The sequence below is a fragment of the Frieseomelitta varia genome, unplaced genomic scaffold (genome assembly GCF_011392965.1).
Source record: "Frieseomelitta varia isolate USP_RPSP 00005682 unplaced genomic scaffold, Fvar_1.2 scaffold_732, whole genome shotgun sequence".
Lineage (NCBI taxonomy): Eukaryota > Metazoa > Arthropoda > Insecta > Hymenoptera > Apidae > Frieseomelitta > Frieseomelitta varia.
The window spans coordinates 117,795-144,303 of NW_025110515.1; the positions used below are offsets into that span (position 1 = coordinate 117,795).

Genomic DNA, 26,509 nt, shown 5'->3' on the forward strand with positions numbered 1-26,509 from the left:
TTTTTTCTCTCCTGTAAACGCTTCCGAAAGATATACACCATACTCGTGGTAACAAGTGCGTCGGAACTTTCGGTCGGTTAACGCCGGTTACAGTGACAAAGCCGCGAGATCGAGGTGACACGTCGCGAAGCGTGGGCAAACAACGTTGGAGCCGTGGGATCCAGTGATAAATGGCGCTTTCGTTTAATCGCAACGCGAGAACTACTCGAAGAAGAAGAACTACTCGCTACCGTGAGCACGTTGCGGTCTAATTTGCTTGTTTCGTCGTATCATCGACCTATATATAAACGACGAGAAACGTTGGGAAACGATTCGACGGTCGCGGCAGTGATCGACTCGCGACTTTACCCGTGACACGATTACGTGGGGCAAGTTCCAACGAAACGCGTGTTTCCTTCTTCCGTCGCGGCAAGTGCAAGGTGGTGGTGCGTTGAAACTATAGGCATCGACCGCTGACCCGGCTCTGGTGTGTGCCCAGGAGCGAAGCACAGTCCTCCTATGGAAAACGCAAACGAAACTGGTCTGGTTGCCAGGAGAATCGGGGCGAGCGATCGAGTCGCGGCGTCGGGGCAAACGAAACTCAACTAATTCTCGGGCGCGAGCCTCGGGTCGCGAGTTCGGATCTCTCGCGTCTCGTGTTTTCGTCGAGCGTGGAATGTCAACGCGATCGCGACACGGATTTCCCGCGTGGTGTTAGTATGTCGGCGGATGGACGGCGCGCTGTCATCCGGTGAAGAGGATGTGAATCGCTTCAGTTCATCAAAGTGAACGTGCCATCGAATAGATCGCGGACATGGCTCTGAGGTGGCAGGCGAGGCTGTCTATTGCTGCCATACTCTTCATGTGTACGGAAGGTAATTACCAGTAAACGCGAACGGCGACGCGTTGGCTCGGTCCAAGTCGGCAAGACGGATCGCGACACGGGATTTTCAGCTGATCGGCTGCCGAAGTCGAGCGTTCAACCACCGGCTGATCTCTCTAACGGCCGAGTAGAAGTTATTCAATCGAAAATGCAGCAGTTACCAGAGCGGCAAAATGGCACGGCTAATGGAATTACCGGCGTGCATGCGTGCGTGCGACGCGAATTCCTCGCATGCATTATTCATAAGTCGGTCGTCTGTGGCTCTGCCTTGGGACTGACACGCATCGAGTGGTACGCGCGTAGATTTTCCCTCTTTTCCAGCGTGAAAACCGGGGGAAGGGCCACGGTCGTTGACTGAACCCCGAGTCCCGTTAATATCGATCACGTAAACTAATTACGCGAAATGACGCGACGCGGCGTGCCTCCGAAACCCGAATGCCTGTGCATTTGCGCCTCTGGCAAATTCGCGCGCGATCCTCTCCAAAGAAAAAAAAAAAAAGAAAAGAAAGAAAAAAGGAAGAAAATCGAACATTCCGTTGTTTCCCTCGACCACGAGCCTCCGGCTCTTCGCTGTAAACGCTCTCGACGATTTCCTACTCCACGCTTCACACCCTGTTTAAGCCATTGTCGTTCTAGACGAACGACTTTGACAATTTCGTTCAACGCCGTACACGGCCGTCGTTGAACTTCGTTTCGGCCCGGACGGTGTTTAATCCGGTAAATTGAACGTTTGTCCAGAACCTGTTCGCGACTGTTCGACCGTGAAGATACCCAGCGATTTTCTCCGGTTAGAATGTTCAAATAGTTCACGAGACTATCTTGTCAATCATAGCGACTCTATCCTTGGACGAGTAGTTTTAGAATTTATTTAGATGTCTAGCTTTAGCTCGCGAGTGTCGGACGACACCGAGCGAGTAAAGGCATTTTCTACGAATGATAATGCGTTGAAAATGGCTGGAATTAAAGCGCGCACGTTCTCGGTTACCAAACGACCCCGCCGAGAGTATCAAAGTTCCCTCATGGAGATTATTCTTTCTTAGCGTCACCTGTCGTTTTCTCGAAACTACCTTCGCGAAGGGATTTCGCATCGCGTGCATTGTTTCGATTGCTTTCCCCCTCCCTTTTTTTCGCGCAAACGCGAAGGATCGTTTCAATTGGTAAATACAGAAAAATTAACTACTCCTCCTTTAACCTCTTGCGCTGGAATAACGTGCCACGCACGTCGATAACTTTTTGGCCCAAAAATTGCAATATTTTCTCTTAACCCTTTACAACCCAGGCAAAACGAATAATAAATTTATTATTTTTCAATAATTTCTATCCGGTGGTGTCATCATACCGACGCGTTCAACAAGAAATCGACGAATTATTGTACACGGGTTTGGCCACTCGTTATGGTCCGCAATCGGTTGCCAGCGCAAGCGGTTAACGAATGCCAAATCGACGATCCAGCGTGATTTTTTTTTTTTTACACGACTGTCGTAAAAGCTCGTGTAATAATGAAGCATCGTTCGATTCTTCGGTTCCCGTCAATTCGATTGCTTTGCGTGTTCGTCGACACGTTGGCCATAGCATTTTGATTAAATTTACTGTTGAACTCGTTTTACATGACTGACTTTAATTACAATTACAGCGGGTACAGTATATATCGGCTAGCTTGCCTGTTAATTATGAGTGGTTATTTCATTTACGCGTTTCAACGATTGACACACGGACGAGTTCCTAGAGAACGGAACGTTTTCGTTGCCCAGCGCCAGCCTCGTCGGCGGGGACGTTGCAACAATGACGCCGCAATAAAGTTGCACGCTGGTGGCTATAATAAAATCCGACGTACTTTATGAATGTCGTTATTTCCGCGCGCGCGTCAAGCTAACCGTCTCTAAACAATGCGAGCGAAATTCGTCCGCGACGGATGGATAATGGAATGGCGTTTCGTAAAAAGCCCTTTTGTATCTGGCCTCGACTCGTGGCGAGAACAGGAGGAACGAGAAATTTCTAGTTGCAAAATAATGTTCCCCGGTGAAATGAAACGCGAGAAACGCGGTGAATTGATAAGATTCGTATCGGGGGTGGATTCGATCTGATTTCCCTTTTGATTCCGATGAAAACTACGCGCTGTAAAGAGCTCAAATTTCACGTTACCCCCGCCGCAAAGCACGAATTGAAAACTGGGAGTTTCCGATCAGCAGCTCTCTGCGTCGGTAGCCACCATTAATGAAATCATTTGTCTGCATCTGTTGAAATCCAACTATCGGTTCGTTAGTAGAACACCAACTATCGTTAACCTCTGTTTCAAAAATTCGAGTTTGTTTTATCAGGCAGTGGTATAAAACGAAGAAGAAAGAGAAACATATGCGTGGGGAATGTCGCTTTCGATAGAAGAAAAAAATTGTAATTTACTTTCATGGAAGGAACGGACCTTCCGGTCGTGGCGCGCCGCTCTTTGTACTTACCGATCGCGTGCGTCTTTCGTGTCTCGACACGATTCCACGCTGGTGGCTATTTCTTTTCATACGGGCGTCCCGGGCAAACGTACAACTTTTGGAAATCTTATCTTATTGTCTCGCTTCGTCGCCGCCGAGTTTTGTAGGTTTCGGTGCACGCTATCGAACTCGGCCGACGTTGGAGGGACCATTGTGATTCCTTTATCTGGATGATAAATTGGACAATCCTCCTCTTTCTTTCCTCGAGTTTTAAGGGAACCGGATCGTGGCTGTCGTCGTTTCGCGGCGATCCGTTGTAATTTCGCGGGGGAAATTCATTTGCGAATCGGTTCGTTTCGCTTTTTGGGCCTGTTTGGTCGATTGCAGGGGGAAAAGAGGAAATCTGCGAGCGAGGAGTGATTCCCATTGGGCGCGAAACTAAGAGAGAAAACTGTTTAGAGGGATCGGCGAAGGATTAAAATCGCGAGGAATTTCGTGTCACTTTAGGAATCCGCGATACGTTCGGAGCACGTTGTACACGTTGTTTCACATTTCTGCGTGTATTCCTCGTTCCCCGGCGGGGAACTTCTTCCGATGTTATCAGAAGCGAATGTCAAAGTTGCAACCACAGAGTCAACCGCGCTATGGCGAAACGCGTTTGAAATAATTCACGTAGTTCGGCTAGCTGACTAAATTATAAATCCGTTTGTTAGAGAAGTTTCGAATGTCGAACATCGAGGTCGGTAGCGAAAAAAATAGTTGGCTGCCAACTTCCACGTGCAAAAGTCCATTTTGGCGTGCGCCGGCCACTTCTCATTATCCGGCTAATTTCATATTCGACGACCCGATTCGACGGAACTTTCGGCGGTCGGCACGATCGGGAAGCGGTATTATTTTAAAATAAACTTCTCTGGTAGTTGGCAGGTTCTCTGTCAATTCGAGAAGTTCCTCCAGTTCCAGAAGCTCCCGCGCGGGAGGGGCGGAAGAGGAGGACGAGGAAGGGGGGGGGGGGGGGGGGGGGGGGGGGGGGAGCAAGAAACTTCGTTTTCACGGAATCGTTTTATCTCGCCGCTGCGAAAACCCGGAAAGTATGACGAACCTTGAAATAACTTTTTGCAATAATAAAACGCCCGTTTCCACTGGCAGGAGTTTGTCCCGAGTCGGTTTCGTTGCCTGGAGCGTTGCTCGTTACTCGGCCGGATCCACTTCCGGCCTTTCCTACATTCCGAAGGAAACGAGAAAATAAACTGGCTGGTAATTATCTTCGCGCCTTGCCGGGATCAAGTTGCCCCGGCAACTGATAGTTCTCGTTTCGTCTCGTTTCGTTTCGTTTCGAAGTGAACCTCTCGAGTGACTCGAAATCGTTTCCAAATCCCTCGATGTAGCGGAGAAGGAGGAGGAGGAGGAGGAGGAGGAGGAGGAGGAGAAGGAGGAGGAATCTGTCAGGAAATTTCGAACGTCAACGGCGGGAGGAGGAGAGCGCAGCATGTCGCGGGGTCTTGCTAATTCAAAGCCCTCGCAGAGTAGGAAACATTAAGTTCCGGCGTGTTTTAATTACGAGCCTAAGCGCGAGCACCCCCTCGACCCGTTTAAGCGTGGGAGTCTGCTGCTGCATTTCCGCGTCACGTGACGAGTGACGATAAACTCACAAAATCATGGCCGTTCCATTATTTCGCGACGTGGCCCACTTGTCCTATAATGGATACGTCGTGTCGTCGGCTCGTTTTCACGGCAGACGGGTAGAGAATCGACCTTTGCGCGCTGGATTTACACGAGGAGCGAGAGAGAGAGAGAGAGAGAGGCAAAGAGAATAGGGAGATAGTAGCTCCAGACGAAACTGCAAAGGGTGAAGGGGTTGGACGCGAGACAAAAAAAAAAAAAAAAAGAGAAAGAAAAAAGACGGAGGTGGATGCTTCGAGCCTTAATTAATTGCTTTTATCTCTTGAAGCGTTCCCTTTTTCCTTTTCCCTTCTCTTTCTCTCTCTCTCTTTCTCTCTGTCTCTCCATCCTTCTATTCTCTACGTCTCTTTTCTTCGTTTCGGTCGCGCGACACGAGAGTAAGGGGACGCAGCTCGTTCCAGCGGGATGAAGCAATGAAATCTGATGTGAGATCGTTAACGGCCCTAATACGGCTGATACGGCGATAGATTGCAAGCATGTGCATCGGGACGCTCCCTAACTTGCTGTCCCTCTCCAAGTTTTGTTACCCCTCTGAAAGAGATTCCCTCGCACGCCGCACTTTACACATCCTGCACACGCTGTTTGCACGTTTAATTTCGCGGGTTTCACTTTTCGATAATAATTCCCACAGTTCCACCCCCTCTTTCGAAAGTAACTTGTTGTACAAACTGAAGCTATAACTCACGATCAATATATATTACCGCTTCACGAGACAGGGCATTTTAACTTTGGATTGTTTTTTTCTTTTTTCTTTTTTTTTTTTTGGTTTCAAAATTATCCACGTATCGTCGTTGCGACAGTGAATGTTTATTCGTTGTATAATTGCCCGGCCACCGGACGTTTAAAACGTCAACGAAACAAATAACACGGCCAAAAATTGCGCGGCGACGTCTCGGCTATATAAATTACAAAAGCGTCGCGTCATTGTTATTTAAATTTTCCAGTTGATTTTCCTGCCGAAAAGACAGAACGGATGGATTCAGCGTTCTCCGCGACTATTTACAGTTTCTTTATTATCATTATTGTTCGGGTTTTCCACCCACGGGTTTCTAGCTTTCGGGGAAAAATAAGCGTTTCCGCTCGCCGGTATCGTTTTCGTCGAATCCGATGCCACTTTTTCACCGCGGTAATATTGTTAACGTCGTATTTATTAAAAGAACATATTCGATTTCTACAAACGATTTCGTTATTCTCACGATTATAATTCCCCATGCGGTTCTATCGTTATAATTAACGCTGAATGAATACGCGTGTATCTTCCAATGTTCCAATTGCGCATTAGCTTCCCGTTTATTCAAACCAACCGTATATAACACGCATTGATTCCCTTTCTCGCGCAACCGTGTCAATGTATGCCGCACAGTTGTGATAACTTTGGCTAATGTTATTTTCCCTCCTAATTACTTCGTGTGTGAGAAAACTCTCTCCCTTGAATCATTGCATTATCTACGCGAAGTGTTCCCCTCGAGTGCTCAGATTTTTGTTTAATGAATATCGGTAGCAACGGAGCAGAGAGAGAGAGAGAGAGAGAGGACAACATAAATTAGAGTTGTTCGTAAGTACGCGAGTCTCGTTCCGGCACTCGAACAACCGGCTAAAACTTATCGCGGCGCATATATCAATATTCTCGTCGTTTTGCTCGCATCTTGCTCCCGTCTACAAATCATCCCCGTGGCGGCACGGGGGGAAAGTTATGCCGGCAAACCACGTACGCGTACACCGCGCTATTTATTCCTCGCAATCTGCGGCGACGCGACGAGGAAAAAGAAAAGAAAAAAAAAGAGAGAGAGAGAGAGAGAGAGAGAGAAATAACGCGGCTCGGCCGCATAGCATCGCGCAACGCGAGCCGAGAGACAAATCTGTGACGCGGTCACGCGACGTAATCACCACCGCGTGATTAAATTACGTTGCCGTATTTAAAAGATAAGGAGAGACTCCGTTATCTTTTAACTTATTTATCGGGCCCGTGGGACTTGAGGCTCGTTGCCTCACTGCGGCGTCTTACCTCCAGCCATCAGCCAACTCCCCCGTTTAATTCGCCTGATTTACACTAAATACGCACGTGACCCGATTAATTAACTGCATCCTCAAAAGAACAGCCTGCGTTCATTTATCTCCTCGAGGCGCACACTCGCGTGCGGTTGATTAACCCCCGCGAATTCTTTCGCTCCACCGGATTAATTCAATCCGCAGCCGGGCCAGGTAATTGTATTTTCACTGGCGCGAAGGCCGATGGAATTTGAAATGAAATTGCGTCGAATAATTTTTTCACGCGGATTGTTTTTTCCGCGAGCCTCGAGGTGTTTGAATCTCGCGGCGATCCACCATGAAATAATGAATCTCCGAATGAGAAGAGCTGCTCGTTTTAAAATCGGGGGAACGTTATCACACGCTCTTCTCTACGATCGTGTTATTTTTGTTGGATTTAATCATCGTAGAACGATCGTTACTGCGTTCGAGCTTCGAGCACTCGAAAGTTTCGTGTATCTATTTCGAACGCTCCATTTAGTTCAATTCGGAGTTAGTCGACAGTATCGTAATTCCAAGGAAATCGTAATTCTAAGGAAACCGATCCACCTCCCGGGAGCGACAGATCGATTTAAATATTCAGATGGCCGTTTGCGGGAAAGTTACGATTTCCCCAGCAGAATTTTTCTATTTGAAAATTGTAGCGAAACTGAGATACTCTTAAACATCTCGGTCTCTCTAATGATTCACGTGGAAATTGTTTCAACCAATAAATAATAATAACGTTGAATCTGGTCTTTGGAGTTGGAAATGATGTCGACATTGCAATTAATTACAGACGCGTAATTAACGTTTTATTGCAGATGTAATAATTTACGTGCGTTGTTAGCAAGTCGTCTTATTAGAAAATAGGTTTGCATATTCTAAAAGTACCGTTCAACAGTAAAGGTCATTCTCGGTTCGAAGTACGAGTACCAGAATTCTGTCGTTTAGAGGGTGCACAGCAATGTTAACGTTTAACTCGCAAACAAGGCACGTTTGGAGTTCACACTAAACTGTAACAAGTCCCGCAGAACCAATTCTGTCAGCTGTCTGACCAAACACGCTGTATCTACTACTCCATAACGCGACGTAATTTTCATGTAATGTTTTTTAAACGATCCTCGTACTGTCAAACAATGATATATCTATGCACATGTTTCTATAGAGAGATTAGCAACTACTCGTTTGAAATATCTAAATAAATCTATACAATTTCAAAACGTTGGAGCTACCATGTTGTTATGTTTAACAAGAAGAACAAGACAAATGCTGAATCATTGTACATTGAAATTAGATACGTTTATAATGTATAAATGGCACCAACAATTTCTAGCATGATGTATAACAATTACAAATCTCTGGAATTATTATTTAACTTATTTCATGTTAATATAATAAGTAATATTTGTTTCTACATTCTTTTTTTTGGATATTATGTAGGTTTTTATTCTACTTATCTGTAAATGTGGCGAATATGATGGCTGGATGAACTCGTATAGCCAATTTTTAAATTTATTTTCTTACATTCATCTATTGAAAGATAGATAAACTGATTGCAGCTGATTGCAAATCTAGTTCTAAAGGTTTTCGTCGAGGAAAACTTGAACGATGACAAAAAAGATTTTTCCACAACATGAATTTTTACTCTTGTAGTAGACTCTCTCTCTTGTGTTTCTTCGTGTCTCAGATTGCTTCTTAACGTGACATGCGCATTAATTAAATTTGTCCTTCGTTTCTTAACAGGATCCTTTATTTTGTAATTACCATTTCATACTTTCCTTCTCAAACCTTACCAAATTACATCAACTTATTTGACTCGGTATTTCTCGGCTTAGATACAACTTCTTCGATCGAGGTTATTAAAACGGATCAAGGTTACAACTATTGTTACACATATGATCCTACCGTCATACGATCCGCAAAGTTTCAATATTTGTGTACATGTCGTTACATGTTTTCTCTATCGCCGTCCGTTTCGCGGTGGTGCAATAATCGCGACATACACCGGCACTTCCGTGTCAACCGTTTCTCTCGCGAAACAGTCGGATCATTTCTCTTCGAGACGAATAGCGAACGCTTTTCTTTCCCGACGTACGCCTCGCTAGCTCCGAGTCCGCTCTCACGGCTCATTCGACTAATTAAAACGGCCAAATTCCAAGGTAATCCCGCGTCGACCGTAGTAATGGAGCACTTTTTGCGAACAAATGCTAAAGGCCACTGCGCAGCGAGTGCAATATTCGCTTCCGGCCAACGCGACGGCGAAGACAAGTGTGTCGTCATAACGCAAGTCACCGTCCACGTCAAACGACGACTTGTCTAATTACCAGAATTGTCAGTGTAAGAAAAAGAGAGAGAGAGAGAGAGGAGAAAAAGTAGCTGATACGCGGGAACGAGCGCGAATCCGGCTTTTTCTCACCTGGCTGAAAATGAATGGGTTGCAATTTGTCGCGCCAGCTACTCGTCCATAAGTCATTGAAAATTGTCATTGCAATTTATCACGAGCCCGCCGGGAGTAATTTTATTTTCAGCGGATGGGAATTCCAACGGGGTGATCAGATCCGTCGTTACTTTCCATTAAGCGCGATCTACCAGCGATAAGGAGTACCAAGAGCGTTCAATCATTCTGGCAATTACGGTCATCGCGCGGCGAGTCGCGGGCAAAGTTTCTTTGTAAACTCTATCGAGGATACCGCCGCTAAATGAATGATCTTCACGTACGGAAATACTCGTCGGGGAGGTATTTGAAATACACGAATTACAAATATCAGCCATTTGAATAAAGGAATACATCCATATCGCATCGGCGGCAGCTTCGCCGTCGAGATTTTTCGTATCTCACCGCGTGCAGTCGCAGTCCGTTGGAAGTACCCGTGACAATTTCTCCAGATCAGGTTGCCAATTGTAATTCAAACGTGGACTCCCAACCTCATACTTTCGAACGTGGCGCGCAAGAAATTTCTATTCGGCATGAAATACGTGCATCGATTACCGTATCGACGGCCGCTCACACACAATTTATATACGATCCGTCTCATAAAGTCGCGAGATATCTATTCATTTTATGGCCTGAATTTTATTAACTGACGTGTAAATACATACACATACACACACACACATACACACATACACGCGCGCCTGCAAAGAACATTTAATCTTGCGCTGGAATGTCGTACCACGCACGTCGAGAATTTGTTGTCCCATTTTTTGCAACATTTTCTCAGTTTCAAGAATATTTAAACATAACCCAGGCGAAACAAATGACAAGTTTGTTACTTCTTGATGATTTCTGTCCGGTGATATCATACCGATGTGTTCAAAAGAAAAAGAAAAAGAAAGCTACGAATTATTGTATACGGTTCGGTCACTCGTTATGGTCCGCGAACCAGTTGCCAGCGCAAGGGGCTAATCAATCGCCTATTCCGGTTAATAGGTTATCTCTTTGATTATTATTGGCGCTTTAAAAATTTACTTTTAGGGTATTGTTAACACGTTAAGTGCCGTCATTGGTGACCGACGAAGCAAATTTAGTACCTACTAAATTAAAATATATTAAAAATTGAGAAACTTTAAAAAAAGAATAGCAGCTGAATATTGCTTTTATTGTTATATAAACATTATTATACGAAATAATAATGCAATAGTAATTTTAATGGGTTTTAAGTAAGTAATAGATTTTAAAACAATTTACGTTAAGTTAGGCCATTCATCACAGAATGTTCTATCTTTCTCAATCTCTTGCGCTGGAATGACGTGTCATGCACGTCGAGAATTTTTTTGTCCTAAATTGCAACATTTTCTCAGTTTCAAATATATTTGACTGTAACTCAGGCAAAACAGATGACAAGTTTGTTATCTCTTAATCATTTCTATCCGGTGATATCATACCGACGAGTTCAAGAGAAAAGGAAAACGACGAATTATTGTTATAAAGTTCGGCCACTCGTTATGGTCCGCGAACCAGTTGCCAGCACAAGGGGTTAATCAATCGCCTATTCCGGTTAATAGGTTATCTCTTTGATTGTTATTGGCACCTAAAGGCGCTTTAAAAATTTACTTTCAAGGTACTGTTAACACGTTAAGTGCCGTCATTGGTGACCGACGAAGCAAATTTAGTACCTACTAAATTAAAATATATCAAAAATTGAGAAACTTTAAAAAAAGAATAGCAGCTGAATATTGCTTTTATTATTATATAAACAGTATACAAAACTAACAATGCAATAGTAATTTTAATGGGTTTTAAGTAAGTAACAGATTTTAAAACAATTTATGTTAAGTTAGGCCATTCATCACAGAATGTTCTGTCTTTCTCAATCTCTTGCGCTGGAATGACGTGTCATGCACGTCGAGAATTTTTTTGTCCTAAATTGCAACATTTTCTCAGTTTCAAATATATTTGACTGTAACCCAGGCGAAACAAATGATAAGTTTGTTACCTCTTAATGATTTCTATCCGGTGACATCATACCGACGAGTTCAAGAGAAAAGGAAAACGACGAATTATTGTTATACGGCCACTCGTTATGGTCCGCGAACCAGTTGCCAGTGCACGAGCTTCTAAAATAAAGCACACATCGAGATAAATAGAAATATCGCGAGCAAATTGCACGTGCCGGAAAGGAGGACCGCGTCCTTTGTCGCGATGCAAAAGCTCTCCAACGAAATTCCCCGTTTCACGTTATTCTATGAATACTGATCGTTCCATCCTACGGGACCAGCGGACGAGTCAACAAATTCTCGTTGTCTTTAATTCATTTCGCCTGTGCGAGGGATTCGACAACGACTCGAGAGATAAAGTGACGATGTGTTTGTGTTACGCGTAATAACGTATCGTCGGAAAGTTGAAGTGGGAAATCAGTTTTTATAGAAGAGAAGAGAAGAGGTGTGAGAGAGAGAGAGAGAGAAACTGGAGAAGCCAGAAGGGAGTTCCCGGGAGTGCACGGAAAAGCTCGTTATAAGCTCCTGAAGCTTAGTTGTTGCTACAGAATTAATTAAAGCGAGCGCGTGGTAAAGCGCATGAAATATCTAGAAATGTCCCCTCGACTACGTGCGCGACGAATTTATTATATTGTTATTCTACTGATCGCTACTCGGCGCGTTCAAACAACGCCAATACGGCTAATTAAGCTATATTTTGACAATTTACGATATCCTGTTCGTTATAATTAAAAGATATCATTAAAGATTGACTTAACAAGCAGTATACAAGATGTCCATGAAATCAATTCGACCGAGTTCGAAATCCTACGTGCAGAAATAAGTCGAGGAGGAAAGATTGATACCTTTTTCATTTAAAGCTTCATTTTCGAGAAGATCAAGTTTGAAGATTTATCAACTGGCTGGTTCTAGATTGGACTGGAGGTTCTTTTAATTGCGAGAACAAGTGAAACACGTGGGACGAAGCTTTCTTACACGGCGATTCATTTCCCAGGAAATTAATTTCGAAAATTTATCAAGTACACGTGTGCGCCAGTTCAGAGTCTCATTTTCAAGAGAACAGAGTTCGAATATATTTAGCAAAGAGCTGGCTTGGCGGACGTGTAATACTTGATAAATTGTACAACCCCTGACTCGTTATCGCTGACAGAGTAAATTTCATCGTTTATTCCTGGCCAGTCCGGAACCAGCTGAATTCAAGTGCAGTCGATAAATTTTTCAAACTGGATTTCTTCGAGAATGAACGACGCTCGAATGAAAACAAAAGACTCGACTTATTTTCGCTTGCTTCATATCGTCGTCGTTCGGCCGCTTGTTCCACGATTACCGAGACACTGTTATAGGAAAAGTTGTAATCACAGGGTTGGTTACGTTATGCAAAAGATTAAAGAGGACTCGACTTTCCTTGACGCCAGATTGAAAAAGTACGTTACACGGGAATGCCTGTCGAGGAAATGAGCATAGTTGGGAGAGGTGAGTGGAAGGGTCGACTTTTATTCATGTATATTAATAACGTACGTGCTTGCATACATATATCACGACTGTATCGCAAGCTTTCTTTCTTTTCCACCTATGATGGATTGCGAGAAAAACAAGCTGCACGATACAAACCCTACGACAGGCCGAAGGCGGCTTTTCTCATCGCTGTTCTCAGTCAGCTCGTTCTCCGCCTAATTCACTGTTAAGCCGAAGTGTAATGAGCTCTGATCTAATCTAATTTCGTCTAATCTCCTTTCGGACTATACGTACACCCCGCGGCTATAATGCTTCCCGAAGCTGCGGGCCGCAAAGCACAGCCTCGTACGCGTTTTTCCATTAAAAGTACCCTCATTCTTGTACTTCTCGAGTGCAAAACACTCGCGTGAGAATTCTCCCTCTGTTCCTCTGGGAGCCAAAAGTTTCTGCGCGTTAATTTCGCCGAGGAACAACGACAAACCGAATACGTGTCACGCTGAATATTTTAAAGCTGATAAATCTGTGCTTTACACTCTCCTCGTGAAATTGGATGTACAACCAAACGTGATTAATTCGGATTTGCTGTTTAACGGAGGACTTTCACGTCTGTCATCGTCTGTCGCTGTTGCGAATTTTTAATTGGCCTTTTATTACTGGCGAGAGAGTACTCGTCAATTCGACATGGTGAACGATCGCAGAGAACGATTATCACGGAAACGCAGAGTCGAAGAAACATTAATATTCAACGTGCATACGTAATAATAAAGAGATACAATCGACCAGCGTTCGGAATTTCGGAGGAATTTAGGACGCGATGCTCGCGTTTTCATAAACATTGCGACCGCGGTATCAAAAGAACAAGCAAATTTAATACACGGCTCGAATGCGAAATCTGATTTTCAACGGCCGCGCAATAACGAAACAATTTAACCTGTCACTTGCCGCGACTGTAAAATAACAGAAATACGCGCGCGCGCGCGCGCGCAAGCGCCGACGTCCGTTTAAAATCAATTGTTCGATGTGTTCACGGACGATTTTGTCGAGTATTCAGGCCAAAAGTTATTTTTCGATTTGCGTTGCATCACTTCCCTACTTTTCCGACCTCCATTAAAACGCGAAACGCGTTTAAAGAAAAATGCGCGTCGGAAATTTCTCTTCGCGCTAATGGTTCCCCTCCCCCCCCAAAAAAAAGAAATAAAGAAAGAGAGAAAAACACTCGTTTCAGTAACGAGAACGTTGCGAATAAAAGCACTTGAAACGAGAAACAATTTTCGAACTTATTAACTTGCACAACGGATGGGCAGGGATGCGTGGCGGATTAGTGTGCAACAATTTCAATTTATTTGTTATTTCTGAGAAAAAAAAAAAAAAAAAAAAAAAAAAAAAAAAAACAGAAAAAGCAGGGAGATTGACCGAGCAACTGTTTTCACTGTTCACAGATACACTGAGTTTAGGGGACCGTACGATGGACAACATGGATCGACACGCGAGTCAGAACAGACCGCGAAATCAGTTGCTGGCTGATCCCTCCGGGCTGAAGCCGAAGGTGGAACCTACGTTCGACTACTCGCAGAACACCAACGTGACAGCACTGATAGGAAAGACCGCTTATCTCACGTGTAAAGTTCGCAACCTCGGCGACAAGACTGTAAGACCCTTTGCTTCATCGATCATCCGATTTCGATCTCTATTGTCCGTCGGCGCTATCGGGAAGGATTTACTCTGCCCGGTTCCCGTCCCGGGCAATTTCCAATCCTTCTACCGTCCTACCGAACGTTTATTTCCATTTCGAGGGTTGTTCCCAAACACGCCGGATGTAACGCGGGAAATCGGCAGAAAAATGCTCGCTTTCCACGGCGGTTGTTTCCCGACAGAATTTGCCGGGCAACCGCGACAAAGACCGATACACCGTTGAGCCGAACAAGAGAGGAAACCCGATCTTCGTAAAGACCTTAGGAAAGCGATTTGCAGGAAATAATCGAGTTGCTCGGGCTCGATTGGACGTTAATCGACCTTCAAGGCAACTGGAAACTCAATTTTATCGCAGCTCGCGGTTCCGGGCGGTTACCGGCGCCGGTCGATCGAAAGTAACGCGCTCGAAGGTACTCGCGCAACGTTTCGAGTTATAACGCGTTGATCACGGTCACGAATTATTCCATCGACGGGGAGGTTACACCTTTGCAACTTTGTTACCAAGTTTGTGCTAGCTGGCAGACGTGTTGCGTCACGACGAAGCTAAGAGGATTTTGGACGAATAGTTCCATGCTGTCAGCTTTTCTTACATCGTTGTTTCGCGCTATCGCGAATTAATTTTCATAAAGGTGCAATCGAACGTGTTTTGCCACGTTCCGCAACAGCTCATTAACCGTTTCGAATAAGAATGTCGTCGTCTATCGATCATCATCCCCGAGATTTCGTCATTAGCGACGAAAATCAGCAAAGTTGTTCTTTAGGCTAAATTGTCTACTTCTTAGTTGGTTATTAAATCTTCTGTCGACTTCAATTTCCCGACTTCAAGTTTCATAACTGTGAATGCTGCCTCGGTAGACACAAGCTCGGGCTTGATTAGCGAGTATACAAAATAAAGTTACAGCGAAAGAACGAGGGAAACGAAGATCCCGAAGGAACGGGGATCGTGGCTGCAGAGGCTACGAGCGTAGCGTAGAAACAAGGCCGTTCAATTTCAGTATTTCGGAGTGTGTAAACCGTATTAAGTAAATTCATTATACAGTCGAGGGCCGACGTACCTTAATTTCATTCGTTGTTCCGCGTCAGCCGTGAAATTCCATTTGCTCGACGTCCGAATTGCTAGGTCATACGGATTTCCTCGATACGTGATCCTCGCCGTTTCGCACGCCGCCAGGAATACTTTGCCTCTCTTTCGTGTTATTTACGAAACGACCTACCGAAACGTCTTGCCGAATCATTTCTACAAGCAGGGAAAGTACGGGTTGGCCAGATAGCAATTGCCTTTTTATCGGACAGATGAAACGTACAGTTTGTTTAACCTCTTGCGCTGGAATGACGCACGTCGAGAATGTTTTGTTACAAAATTTGGTAATATTTTCTCAGTTTTTTAAGTATATTTTAAGTAAAACAAATAATAAATTTATTACTTCTGAATAATTTCTATTCAGTGATATCATACCGACGAGCTCAAAAAAAAAAAAAGAAGAAAGCGACGAATTGTTGTACGCGGTTTGGTCACTCGTTATGGTCCGCAATCAGTTGCCAGAGCAATGAGAACGTCGCCATTTCTCTGAGAAATCCTTCTTTTCGATTACATGAGAATAGAAAACAATATTCGAAATATTCTTTTCGTACAAAATTTTGCACAGATCGATGATACATCTAAATATCAGGTCGATTAATAGTGTGTCCAATCTCCACCACTAGTGATTGTTGCTTGCTTACCACCAACTCTATCGAAACTGTTACTTTCAAGAAAGCACGTCGATTATACGTCAACGATTATTTGTACATGGCTTAAATCATTCATTTTGATTCAATATTTTATTTCATTCATCCACCGATTAATTGAGAACTGGCAGGATTTTTTGATTCTCTGATGCTCTAGATCTTCTTGGTCTCGTTGGCCAATAAAAACTTGTTGGGCACAGTTTGCATACTCTTTTATCAGTTCAATGTAACCTATATTATTTATGAGGATATTAATTGAAAAAATATGGAAATTTTTAATGAGAACTCACTGAGCATGATTTTTTAGATACCAGTTCAACGATACTTAGGTTTGATAGAGGTAGTGGCAATACGAAGAGTATTTTCAAGTCTTAGCAGCAAGTCTAAAATTTTTCATATTTTATTTTTTGTGTGCTTCATTATGGGAAAAAAGTCTGTTCGCAAATATAAATACTCCGCAAGAAGGACAACATGAACATTCATGGTTAAAATTATTCAAATAATAAAATTCTTATTCAGTTATTCCAATTTTGATTGTACAGCGTGGAACCACGTGAATAGGGTCTAAAGTTTTTAATTTAACTCTGTTTCTATTTTTGTTTTATCATTAACTCGATTTTCCGCGCGCTTTTAATTTTTAATTCTGTTTCTATTTTTGTTTCGTCGTTAACTCAATTTTCTGCGCGCTTTTAATTTTTAATTCTGTTTCTATTTTTGTTTTATCGTTAACTCAATTTTCTGCGCGCTTTTAATTTTTAATTCTGTTTCTATTTCTATTTTGTCGTTAACTCAATTTTATGGTTATCATTAGATACAATTTTAGGCTAAAATTATAGCAGTTCGAGATTCCTTACAATTGGTGTCCTAAACCTTAACGGTAAAGTGTTTACTATATGCATCTTTACGTTTTTGTACACACACTAAATACTATCTTTGTCGATGACTATTCTCAAATTCAATATCTACATTATTTTGATTTTCTGTGTACGTTACCGTCAGAACAACGATCTGCGTTGTAATCTATTTGTAACGATAGCTGCTGATTTCAAACTTGATTATTTTGCTGCACTATTTTCGAAAAGTGGAAAAGAGCTGATAAAAGAAATTCTCTAATGTATAAAAGTTTGTGAACTTTAGCAGTGATTGACGACGAGGATGTCAAATTTTCAGTTCTTGGAACTTTCTTTTGTCGAAAATTCTCTTTTGAATGCGGAATCACAAAAATGGCAAAAGGTAATCGAACAAAATGGTCTAATACATTGACTAATATTAATGTAAATGTATTTAAAATATTTATATTTACGATATTACAATATTAATATAAATATATTTAAAATACATATATATAATATTATAATATCAATATAAATATATTTAATTATATTATATTACAAAAAGTAATCGAACAAAATGATTTAATACATTGACTAATATTAATATAAATGTATTTAAAATATTTATATTTACAATATTACAATATTAATATAAATATATTTAAAATATACATATATATATATAATATTATAATATCAATATAAACATATTTAATTATATCATATTACATATCATTAATTATAATTAATTATATTATACTATATTACATATCATTATATACATCAATATTTTCTTTCTCACGAGCAATTCGCAATTACTTTCTGGCCAACCTAAAAACAGCCTATTTGCGATTACGTACATGCAAGCATCGAGTTACGTCCAACATCCATCATTTCGTGCGTGTTCTCATTCAGTTTCGATCCCCTTGATCGCTTCCAGTCGTAATCAAGTTCGAAAATGTCGAAACTACACGAGAATCGTCCGACGTAAGTTTCTTCGAGGGTATGTGCCAAGTGGTGTGCAATTTAACGCGTGCAGATTCGTTCGTGGATTTAAAGTCGCCGTGGACGAATCATCAGGGGAGGATGTATCGAAGACTCGTGATGCTTTCTCGCGTAAATGGCCCCGGCAAGTTTCGGTGCCGGTTATTAACGCTCTCGCCGTTGTTGAGGCCAAGCGGCCATTGTACGGGCGTTTCGTTGGAAGCCGGATGCACGGAGGGTCAACGAACCAGTAAAATTCATTGTTTACACCTGCGCGCGATGCTCTTGGTTTTACAGCGCAAGTTCTCCCGCTGGACATCAACTGCTTAACAACTGCTCGAGTATTACGACTCGGGCTGCCCGTAGTACGGTTAAAATTAATAATATGGTACTTTCGTGCTTGCCACCGGGGGCGGAAACTTTTCAACTGGCGACCGAGCAAGAAAGAAAGAAAGAAAATTCCTCTAAAAGGGATCGGTCGTCCTCCCGTTCGGGAGGCAATTAAAAGGAATCTCAATTCTCGGAGCCGTGGTATTAGAGCCGATCGTAGACTGGGTTGGAAAGAAAATCAACGGGACTTTTATTAATGTCCGATTAAACATGAACATCGAAGCCGTGCCTCGGTCTGGCGCGTTTCAAGCGATTCAGATTGCCCGGCCGGATGAGTCGGTCATCCGATTACCTTTTCCCTTTTTGCGCTGCTAATAGTTCCTCGACGGAAAAGTCAATTTCTCGCGCCAATAGCCTACGAAATAATTCGCTTCGACGCGATCGCTGTCGCCAACTTTCATCGCAATTCGCCCGAGTAAGATATCGTGACCGGCGATTACGTAGGATTATCTTGCAAAGGAAGCAATTCCAATTGAAAAAACCAAAAAGAAAAAGAAGGAGAAATCGAGCAATCGTCTCCTCTTGACGACGTTACTTTCGAGAAGTAGTGCTCTCGTTTCAAACGAACGTCAGCGTGCGCGTTTTTTGCAAAATTGCAATTCCATTCGATAGTCGTGGTAAGCTCTCCTTTGCGAAACAACGAAGATTCGAGAATGAAATTCTTCGCGTACGCGCAGGATCGCTGGCTCTTGGCTTCGCCGTGAAATAGGCAATGAACAAACGATTCGATTTGTTCGTTTCGAGATTCGGACGTGTTCGCCGCTCGGACGACGAAAGTTACTTCGCCCCGCGGTAGAATTCCTGGTAGTAGCTTCCTGGATTACTTTCTCGTCGAAGCCGGCAAGTGCTCGGCCTGTGGCGAGCACACACGCGGCTGATGAAATTACCGTCGTCCCCGAAGACGTCAAAGTTCGCCAGCAGCCAAAGTTTAAATGTCCCCGTCGTCGGGACGAATTATGCATTGCACGTAAATTATGTACAACGCCGAATATTTGCAGATAAAGCAAGCGCCCTCTCCCCTCCCTCGGAGTTTCTCACCCCGCGTCCTGTGGATCCTTAAAATACTTAGCAACGCGACGCGAACGAAACGGAACGTGAAACATTGATCGAGCGGTCACCGTTCATCGTCCCGAATTTTTGAAAGATTTTCTTCCAAACTTTCGCCGCCACGTCGCGATATTCAGCAGCTTGATTCTCCAACGACGCGTCCGTTTCATGAACAACCTAGCGAGTTTGAACGAAAAGTATCGAAGACACAGTGTGTTCAAGAAGAGAGAACGAGGATTGACATTTTTCTGAGAAAAGAATATCCCTTTTGTAAAATATTTCGCACGGAACGACGGTACACCTGAAATATTATTACAATCTCGATTAATAGCGAGAGACAGGTAAAGATCTCGATATTTCTCGAATCTGACGACTTAGGCTAATACTTTCGATAGCCGGACATAACGTTTAGATTCTGCTATTTGTAGCTATGACTATGAGAAACATTACATTTCAGTATGACACTTAGTCATATGGTCATTTGTTGTGCAAAGTTTTAAAAGAATTAAACATTGCAAATGCGTATAGAAAAAGTATTTCTTTCGATAAAATGAACATGATGAATTTACAGATACGTGAAACTTACATTAACTTGCAGTACCATTTTTACATATTTATTTTACATGACAATTTTATTAACAACTTGAAATATAAAATATATTTAATGTAAATTTAAAACAATTTAACGAATTTAACAGTATCGAAAACAGTTTGATATTCAATAACAGTATCAACAATTTAATATTTAATAACATAAAATTTTAAGATGGCGCCAATTTTGAAATGGCGTAGAACTATGTTTCTCGTTGCGAAAGTGTTAAGACACGTGTACCTCGCAGCCTGTGATTGTTCATGACTGACCAAACTAATATTCAATTAGATCTGACCAAACTAATATTCATTAGATGACTATAAACTAATTTTCAATTAGATCTGTACTGCGTGCAAACGCGGCTTGGATCTTTTGTTATCTTCTTGTATTAAACCAGTCTTGTTTCACAGACTTTAAAAGTCTCCTTTCGTGCAATTTGGTTGTTTGTAAAGTCCCAAATCTGCGAACGTTATTGAACAATTTGTCCGATGAAATATTGTCAAAAAAAGAGGATTAAACGTTTCTTGAAAGGAACACGCTGTTAATCGAGCGCGTAACAGTATTTCGATTTGCGCAAAATTTCTTACAAAAGGGATATTTTCTCTCAGAGCGTCCAATGGCGTCCACGTTCTCGCTAATCACACGGCTAAGTCGTTTGAGGTTTGACAGAAATTGTATATCGTTGTCGAGTGAATTCGCGTCTGTTCAAAGCCGCCCGAATGTCTGTGTTCGATTCTTCCTCGATTATCACCAGTCTGAAATTCCGTTTGCAAAGGTATCCTGGGTGAGACACAGAGATATTCACATTTTAACGGCAGGAGCGTATACCTACACGAGCGATCAGCGGTTCCAAGCGCTTCACAGACAAAACACAGGCCAAAGTAGCGAGTGGTCTGAATGGACACTTTGCATAAAGTGGGCGCAGGAGAGAGACCAGGGACTCTACGAATGTCAAATCTCCACCATTCCAGTCAAGTCGCACCAATTTCGTTTGAACGTTGTCGGTAAGTCTGCTTCGTCGATCGCAGTTTGTCGTCGTTTCAACATTGCACGCGTCGCGCGCGAATCGAACGGAACTCGAGCAAAACGAAAAAAAAAAAAAAAAAACGAGAATGAAAGAATTTATCCATTTCATTTTACATTCCGACGAGATTATTGAGAACCAAGTCGCGTTTCTCTCGCGGAAGTGATACACACACATACACACACACACACTGCCACCGCATCGTGTCGTCAATTACTCTCGAAACATTTCACAAATTAATGACGCAGATGTACATATATCGCGCGACCGCTTGACGAACACGTCGAGTCAGCATCTAATTTCGTAGAGTGCGATATACCGGTTGTACTCTCGTTATTCCAATTACAATGACCTTGGACCACGATGAAAAGCCCCGGCTCGTTAGTCCCCGGCAAGGCACTCTCGTTTCGAACGAATATCACTTCCGTGAGGATGTATTTTCGGCGAATTTTCGGTGAAGAGCAGTATCGTTCAGAAAAAGAAAACGAAAAAAAACACGGCTGAAGGAAACACCGTGAGAGAGTGGTCGTTCTTTATCGCAGTACCGACGGCGACGATACTCGGAGGTCCAGAGCTGTACGTCGGTGCGGGAAGCACGATAAACTTGACGTGTGCCATACACTTCAGCTCGGAGCCGCCAGCCTACATCTTTTGGTACTACAATGAGAACGTATTGAGCTACGACAGTCCCAGGGGCGGCGTCTCGGTGATAACCGAAAAGGGTGGCGACGTCACCACCTCTTGGCTCCTTATCCAAACGGCGCAACCCTCGGACTCTGGGGAGTACAGCTGCAAGCCCAGCAATGCCAACACGGCGTCCATCAAAGTTCACGTCCTAAACGGTGAGTGTTTACACAGCGTGATCTCACGATTTTCAGCTCGCGCATCTCCGATTCGGTCGCGAATCGGGTAAAGCGAATCGGGCGGATTCGGCAGCAGCGAAGCGTAAAAAGCAAAAGCTTGTACGAATTTTTACACGGCTCCTGGTCGCGATGTATTCGCGAGCGTTTCGTGTTTCTTATCGATCCGATATATATTTATAGATACCCGTTCTTCCCAAACACAGGATCCAAACGGGGAGTTTTTCAGATAGAAACGGCATCGGCTTTTATAACGCGCGGCGTTATTTACGGCCGCGGAACTTTGCTAACCCCGGCGACGATTTTCAAGCCGGCCGTAAAAACACGAGGGAATTATTTCACCGCTGTCCGGTGAAATCGCTCGTGACACGGTGCTAATAAGTAAAACTCCGGTCCCGTCGTCCGAAGCGAGTTTTACGATCGGTCCGAGCATCTAAAAAAGAAAGAAAGAAAGAAAGAAAGGAGAGAAAAAAGGATCAACCAGAGAGGGAGCTTCCGATAGCAGCGGACAGAAATTTCACGAAAGTGGACGTTTCACTTTTGCATAAACCATTCTGCCAAAGCGTATCGTCGCTGCCAGAACCTCGTTCATTTTCTCGCGAACCTGACCGGCGAGCGTGTTAATTCGCACGTGTTTGTTTCCGTTGGTTGGCAGCTGGAAAATTTCGGCGAGTATCGCGTGCACCTGTCCTCTCCCAGATTTCCCCGGCATCTGGGTCCTCGCAATCAGCCTATCAGAACTTGGCAATTACGCAGTCGCCAAGTTTTGCATGTTTATTCAGCGACGCTCTCACGGAGCAAACGAGTTTCGGGCATAGCCGAGAATATTTGCCATCGCGTTCGCCTTTTCCCCGATAAAACACGGCCCGGAGGAATAGTTGGCCGTTAATGCAACTTCAAATAACATTATTGGAATTTTCATTAGACTCGTGCCCGTCGTGCCTTTCGGTATTTTCCAACAAAAAGAAAAACCTCTGGCCGATTGTGTTTTGCGCAAAAATAAATAACGGAGAGAAGAAACATTTTTCCTTCGATTACGAAAGAACTTGTTGGATGGAAGGTGAATTCCACGTACGAAAGGAATGAGTAAACGATATATTTTCTAAAACACGATCATAGGATTCTAAACATGATCAATTGAAAATCGACCTCGCGCTCGCGCTACTTGACAAATTATCGAAATTAATTTTCCGACTTGTACGAATGAATCTGCATTCTTTATTTTCGCAGACGGAAAATGACCTACCCTGTAGATTACAAATTCAAGTACGTGATAAAGATTCGCGAAAACGAGAAGCAAAAGTTTTTGGCAAAAAAAAATTTTATTTCTTCTCTCTGACTTGGTTCTTTTCTCACATGTAATTGTCGTGTCAGTTGCGTGACGACCCCCGTCGAGAAATTGCTCGTCAAAGATAAATTACGGCTGTCCCTGCGAATGTTAGTCGTTCGATGGCGGAACAATGGGAGGCGTCGATTGCAGCCGACAAATTTCAGCCCATGTAAATTACGTGGATTCCAATGTCCGCGGGTCAAGGGATTCTTAGGAAGCGGCGGTACGAACCGGATCGAAATCGAGCGGAAATTGCATTTCAATCCGTCGCATAAAATACTCCTGCAGTCGGTCGCGTCGTTTATCGAAGAGAGAGAGAGAGAGAGAGGCAACGGGCAAGAACTTCGACCACGGTTCTCAGTCTTTCGAAATTGTGCTGCTGATCGAAGTGATCCATTGAGAAACATCAGAGGGGCGAAAAAAAAAAAAAAAACTCACGGGAAGATATTTCTTTTGCGTCACACCGGCCGCTCGACCCTTCGAAACCTGTTCCCTCCCTTTACGCGTTTCGCGCGGATTCTCCCTTGCCGGAAAAGATCCCTCGAGCTTTGATTAAAACGACTCTCGATGCGATTCCACCCGACTGGACCGGAACGAATGATTCAGGTCACTCTTTTCCACGTTGCGCCAGCAGCGCAAATAATTTCGCCAAACTTTCGAACACCCGTGAAATACCTCGTTTTATCGCTTGCGAGAAACTTGTTTCCTCCTCTCGGAAATTTGTTTCGCTTCTTGCGGAAAGTCAAGAAACCGAGATGCAACTTCCACTTGGATAAAAATTACGTTGGCAGAAGGAGAATCGTCTGGCTCCTTTCAATTTGGCCCGGTGAAACTCTCGCGTGATCGATCAACGAACGGCCAAAACACAACCGCGCCGAGGGGAATTTTCGCGGGCGCGCAATTTTGTTTAGGATGAGCGACCGAGTTGTTGCGCTCCACGTTTCGTAGCGTAATGAAAGCCGTTTGATCCGTGAAGCCACAGGCTGACTTCCAGGAATCCCAGAACTTCCGATATTAATTTAATCGGAAGACCGGCGGATACGTCGCGCGAGAAGACGATCGGACAAAGCATTCTGCGCGCGCAGAGTCTCTCGTCCAAGTACAGAGTGTCCATAAAGTCTCTTTATAATTTCAAAAATTTATTACCAAGGCAAATGAAGAGACAGACAGGTGGAAATTATTTCAAAATGAGACGTATATATTTAAGTTTCTCTTTGCCTCATTAGTTGCACAAAGCACATCAAAACGATATTCGATTTCTTAGCCGTCCATTGCTCCCTTGATCGAACACTGTGCCTGTTTCCACAAATTTCTAGTGCCATGCACGAATCGATGGACGTGACGGTGGATCTCTTTCATACTTAGTTCTGAAGTTTTGTCTGAATCTGCAGATCCGATTTAGTTTCAATAATGATACACACTGTGCCTTCTCTTGAGGAGTAGCCATTTTATACGGAGTACATTTGACAGTATTTTATTCATCGACAGGGTACCTGAAATGCAATGTGATAAAAACTCTGATAACAACTGAGACCATGGAACAAATCTGACAAAGATATCTCATCAATTGCCTTTGTAATAAATTTTTGAAATTGTAAAGAGACTTTATGGACATCCACAGTTTGTTAAAGAACAAAGATATGGGACATCACTAAACTAAAGCAGAGGATCACTGATCCCATTGCCACCAATGATGAGAGTATGCTACGGCGATCATGACAAAAAATCAAGTACCGTCTTGGCAAAAAGAACTTAAATATATACGTCTCATTTTGTAATAATTTCCACTTATCTGTCTTTCCCTTGGCCTTCGTAATAAATTTTTGAAATTGCAAAGAGACATTCTGGACACCTTGTATAATAAGCAATAATGAGAAATCTCGCTTTTGACAAAAGCGAGTGTGAACCGTGTTGCGGGAAGATGAGAGTGACTTGTTTGTTGCAGGCGAGCGACCGGAAGCGATGCAGACCGGAACGGCGGGACCCATTTTATCCTCGAGCTGTCTTTTGGTGTCTCTCATCATTTTGTACATATCGTCAATGTAAACGAACGTCGAATGAAACTCACAGCCTCCAATTGTCACGATTAAGGGGGCAGGACACTGTAACGGCCTAAAAACGTGGCAAACGAACGACGAAAGTAAATCGATTAATCAAACTTATCCCGATTATAATACGTACCCGTATCGCGAAGTACGAAGTAAAAAATCTTTGAAGCAATTTTCTCCATTCGTCTTTTGTTCGTATTTCTCTTCGGAGATTCGCCGGCTGCGACAAAATCGGTATCTCTTCCATAACGATCGAGAGGAACTCGAGAAACGAAAATACTTGGTAGGTAGTTATTTTTATAGCGTCGTCTAGGCAAATTTTGATATCTCGAAGAATAACGAAGTAACAGGATGCTGAGGGAAACTTATCAATTTCTCCAAGAGAGAATTGAGCGGTTTTGTTAATAGGAAAAAATAGAAACAGGGATTCGATTGTGCCAGTTTCTACTGTAGAGATTTTTCCTGAAGTAATTGACTCTCATCGTCGAACTCTCATAGTCAAATGTACAGTTCTTCTTATTATTTGTTATCAATCGTTTTTAGAAAACCGCGATTAAATGTTTCACATAAAATTAACAGAAAATCGGACAATTCCTGTAGTAATTTTCATATATTCGTAAAATTATCATTCAACACTTTCCCGGCGGGATGTTCGAAATGTAAGAAATAGAACACTGTCGTTGTACAATTTTATTATTTGAATTCTATAACAATCAAATCCGTTTTCTGCTTAAAAGATAGAGATATTCTTGTCGAAATTAATATTAATATTTCTCTTTGGGCGGAAACATAATTCTATGATTTAAATGTATTTGTTTCAATCGTCATTTGAATAATAATGATTTAGTGTGTAATATCTCGATACGGTTGTTCCATTTTCATTTGTTCGTTTGTATTAATATTTCGTTGAGCAACCAAAATCAAGTATATACGTCACACCCGTCGCAAAAGTGTTAATTTTCTAATGCAAATGATCTGTTTGCTTGCTGCAACGTACTTTGTAGATGTGCTTCTGGCCAATGTCTTTGCAATGCTCATACAATATTTGGCCAATATTAACCTGCGATTGTCCCGTGCTTGAAACGACATTTTTGGTAAAAAAAATTTGTCAAAA

At 42.9% G+C, this 26,509-nt stretch overlaps 1 protein-coding gene across 2 annotated transcripts in view; it reads left to right on the forward strand.

Moving 5' to 3' along the window:
• Positions 1-26,059, forward strand: part of LOC122535528 (cell adhesion molecule 2-like) — a 42,723-nt gene extending 16,664 nt beyond the window's left edge. Inside the window, exons 2-6 of one of the 2 annotated variants that reach the window (XM_043667131.1) lie at positions 487-854; positions 14,307-14,515; positions 20,909-21,137; positions 21,700-21,999; positions 25,293-26,059. In XM_043667131.1, the coding sequence (XP_043523066.1) occupies positions 794-854; positions 14,307-14,515; positions 20,909-21,137; positions 21,700-21,999; positions 25,293-25,393 (900 nt within the window). In that variant the 5' untranslated portion in view covers positions 487-793 and the 3' untranslated portion in view covers positions 25,394-26,059. Of the gene's footprint in view, positions 855-14,306; positions 14,516-20,908; positions 21,138-21,699; positions 22,000-25,292 lie in introns of both variants that reach the window. The other variant, XM_043667130.1, reaches the window with a different exon arrangement.
• Positions 26,060-26,509: the final 450 nt, after the last annotated feature.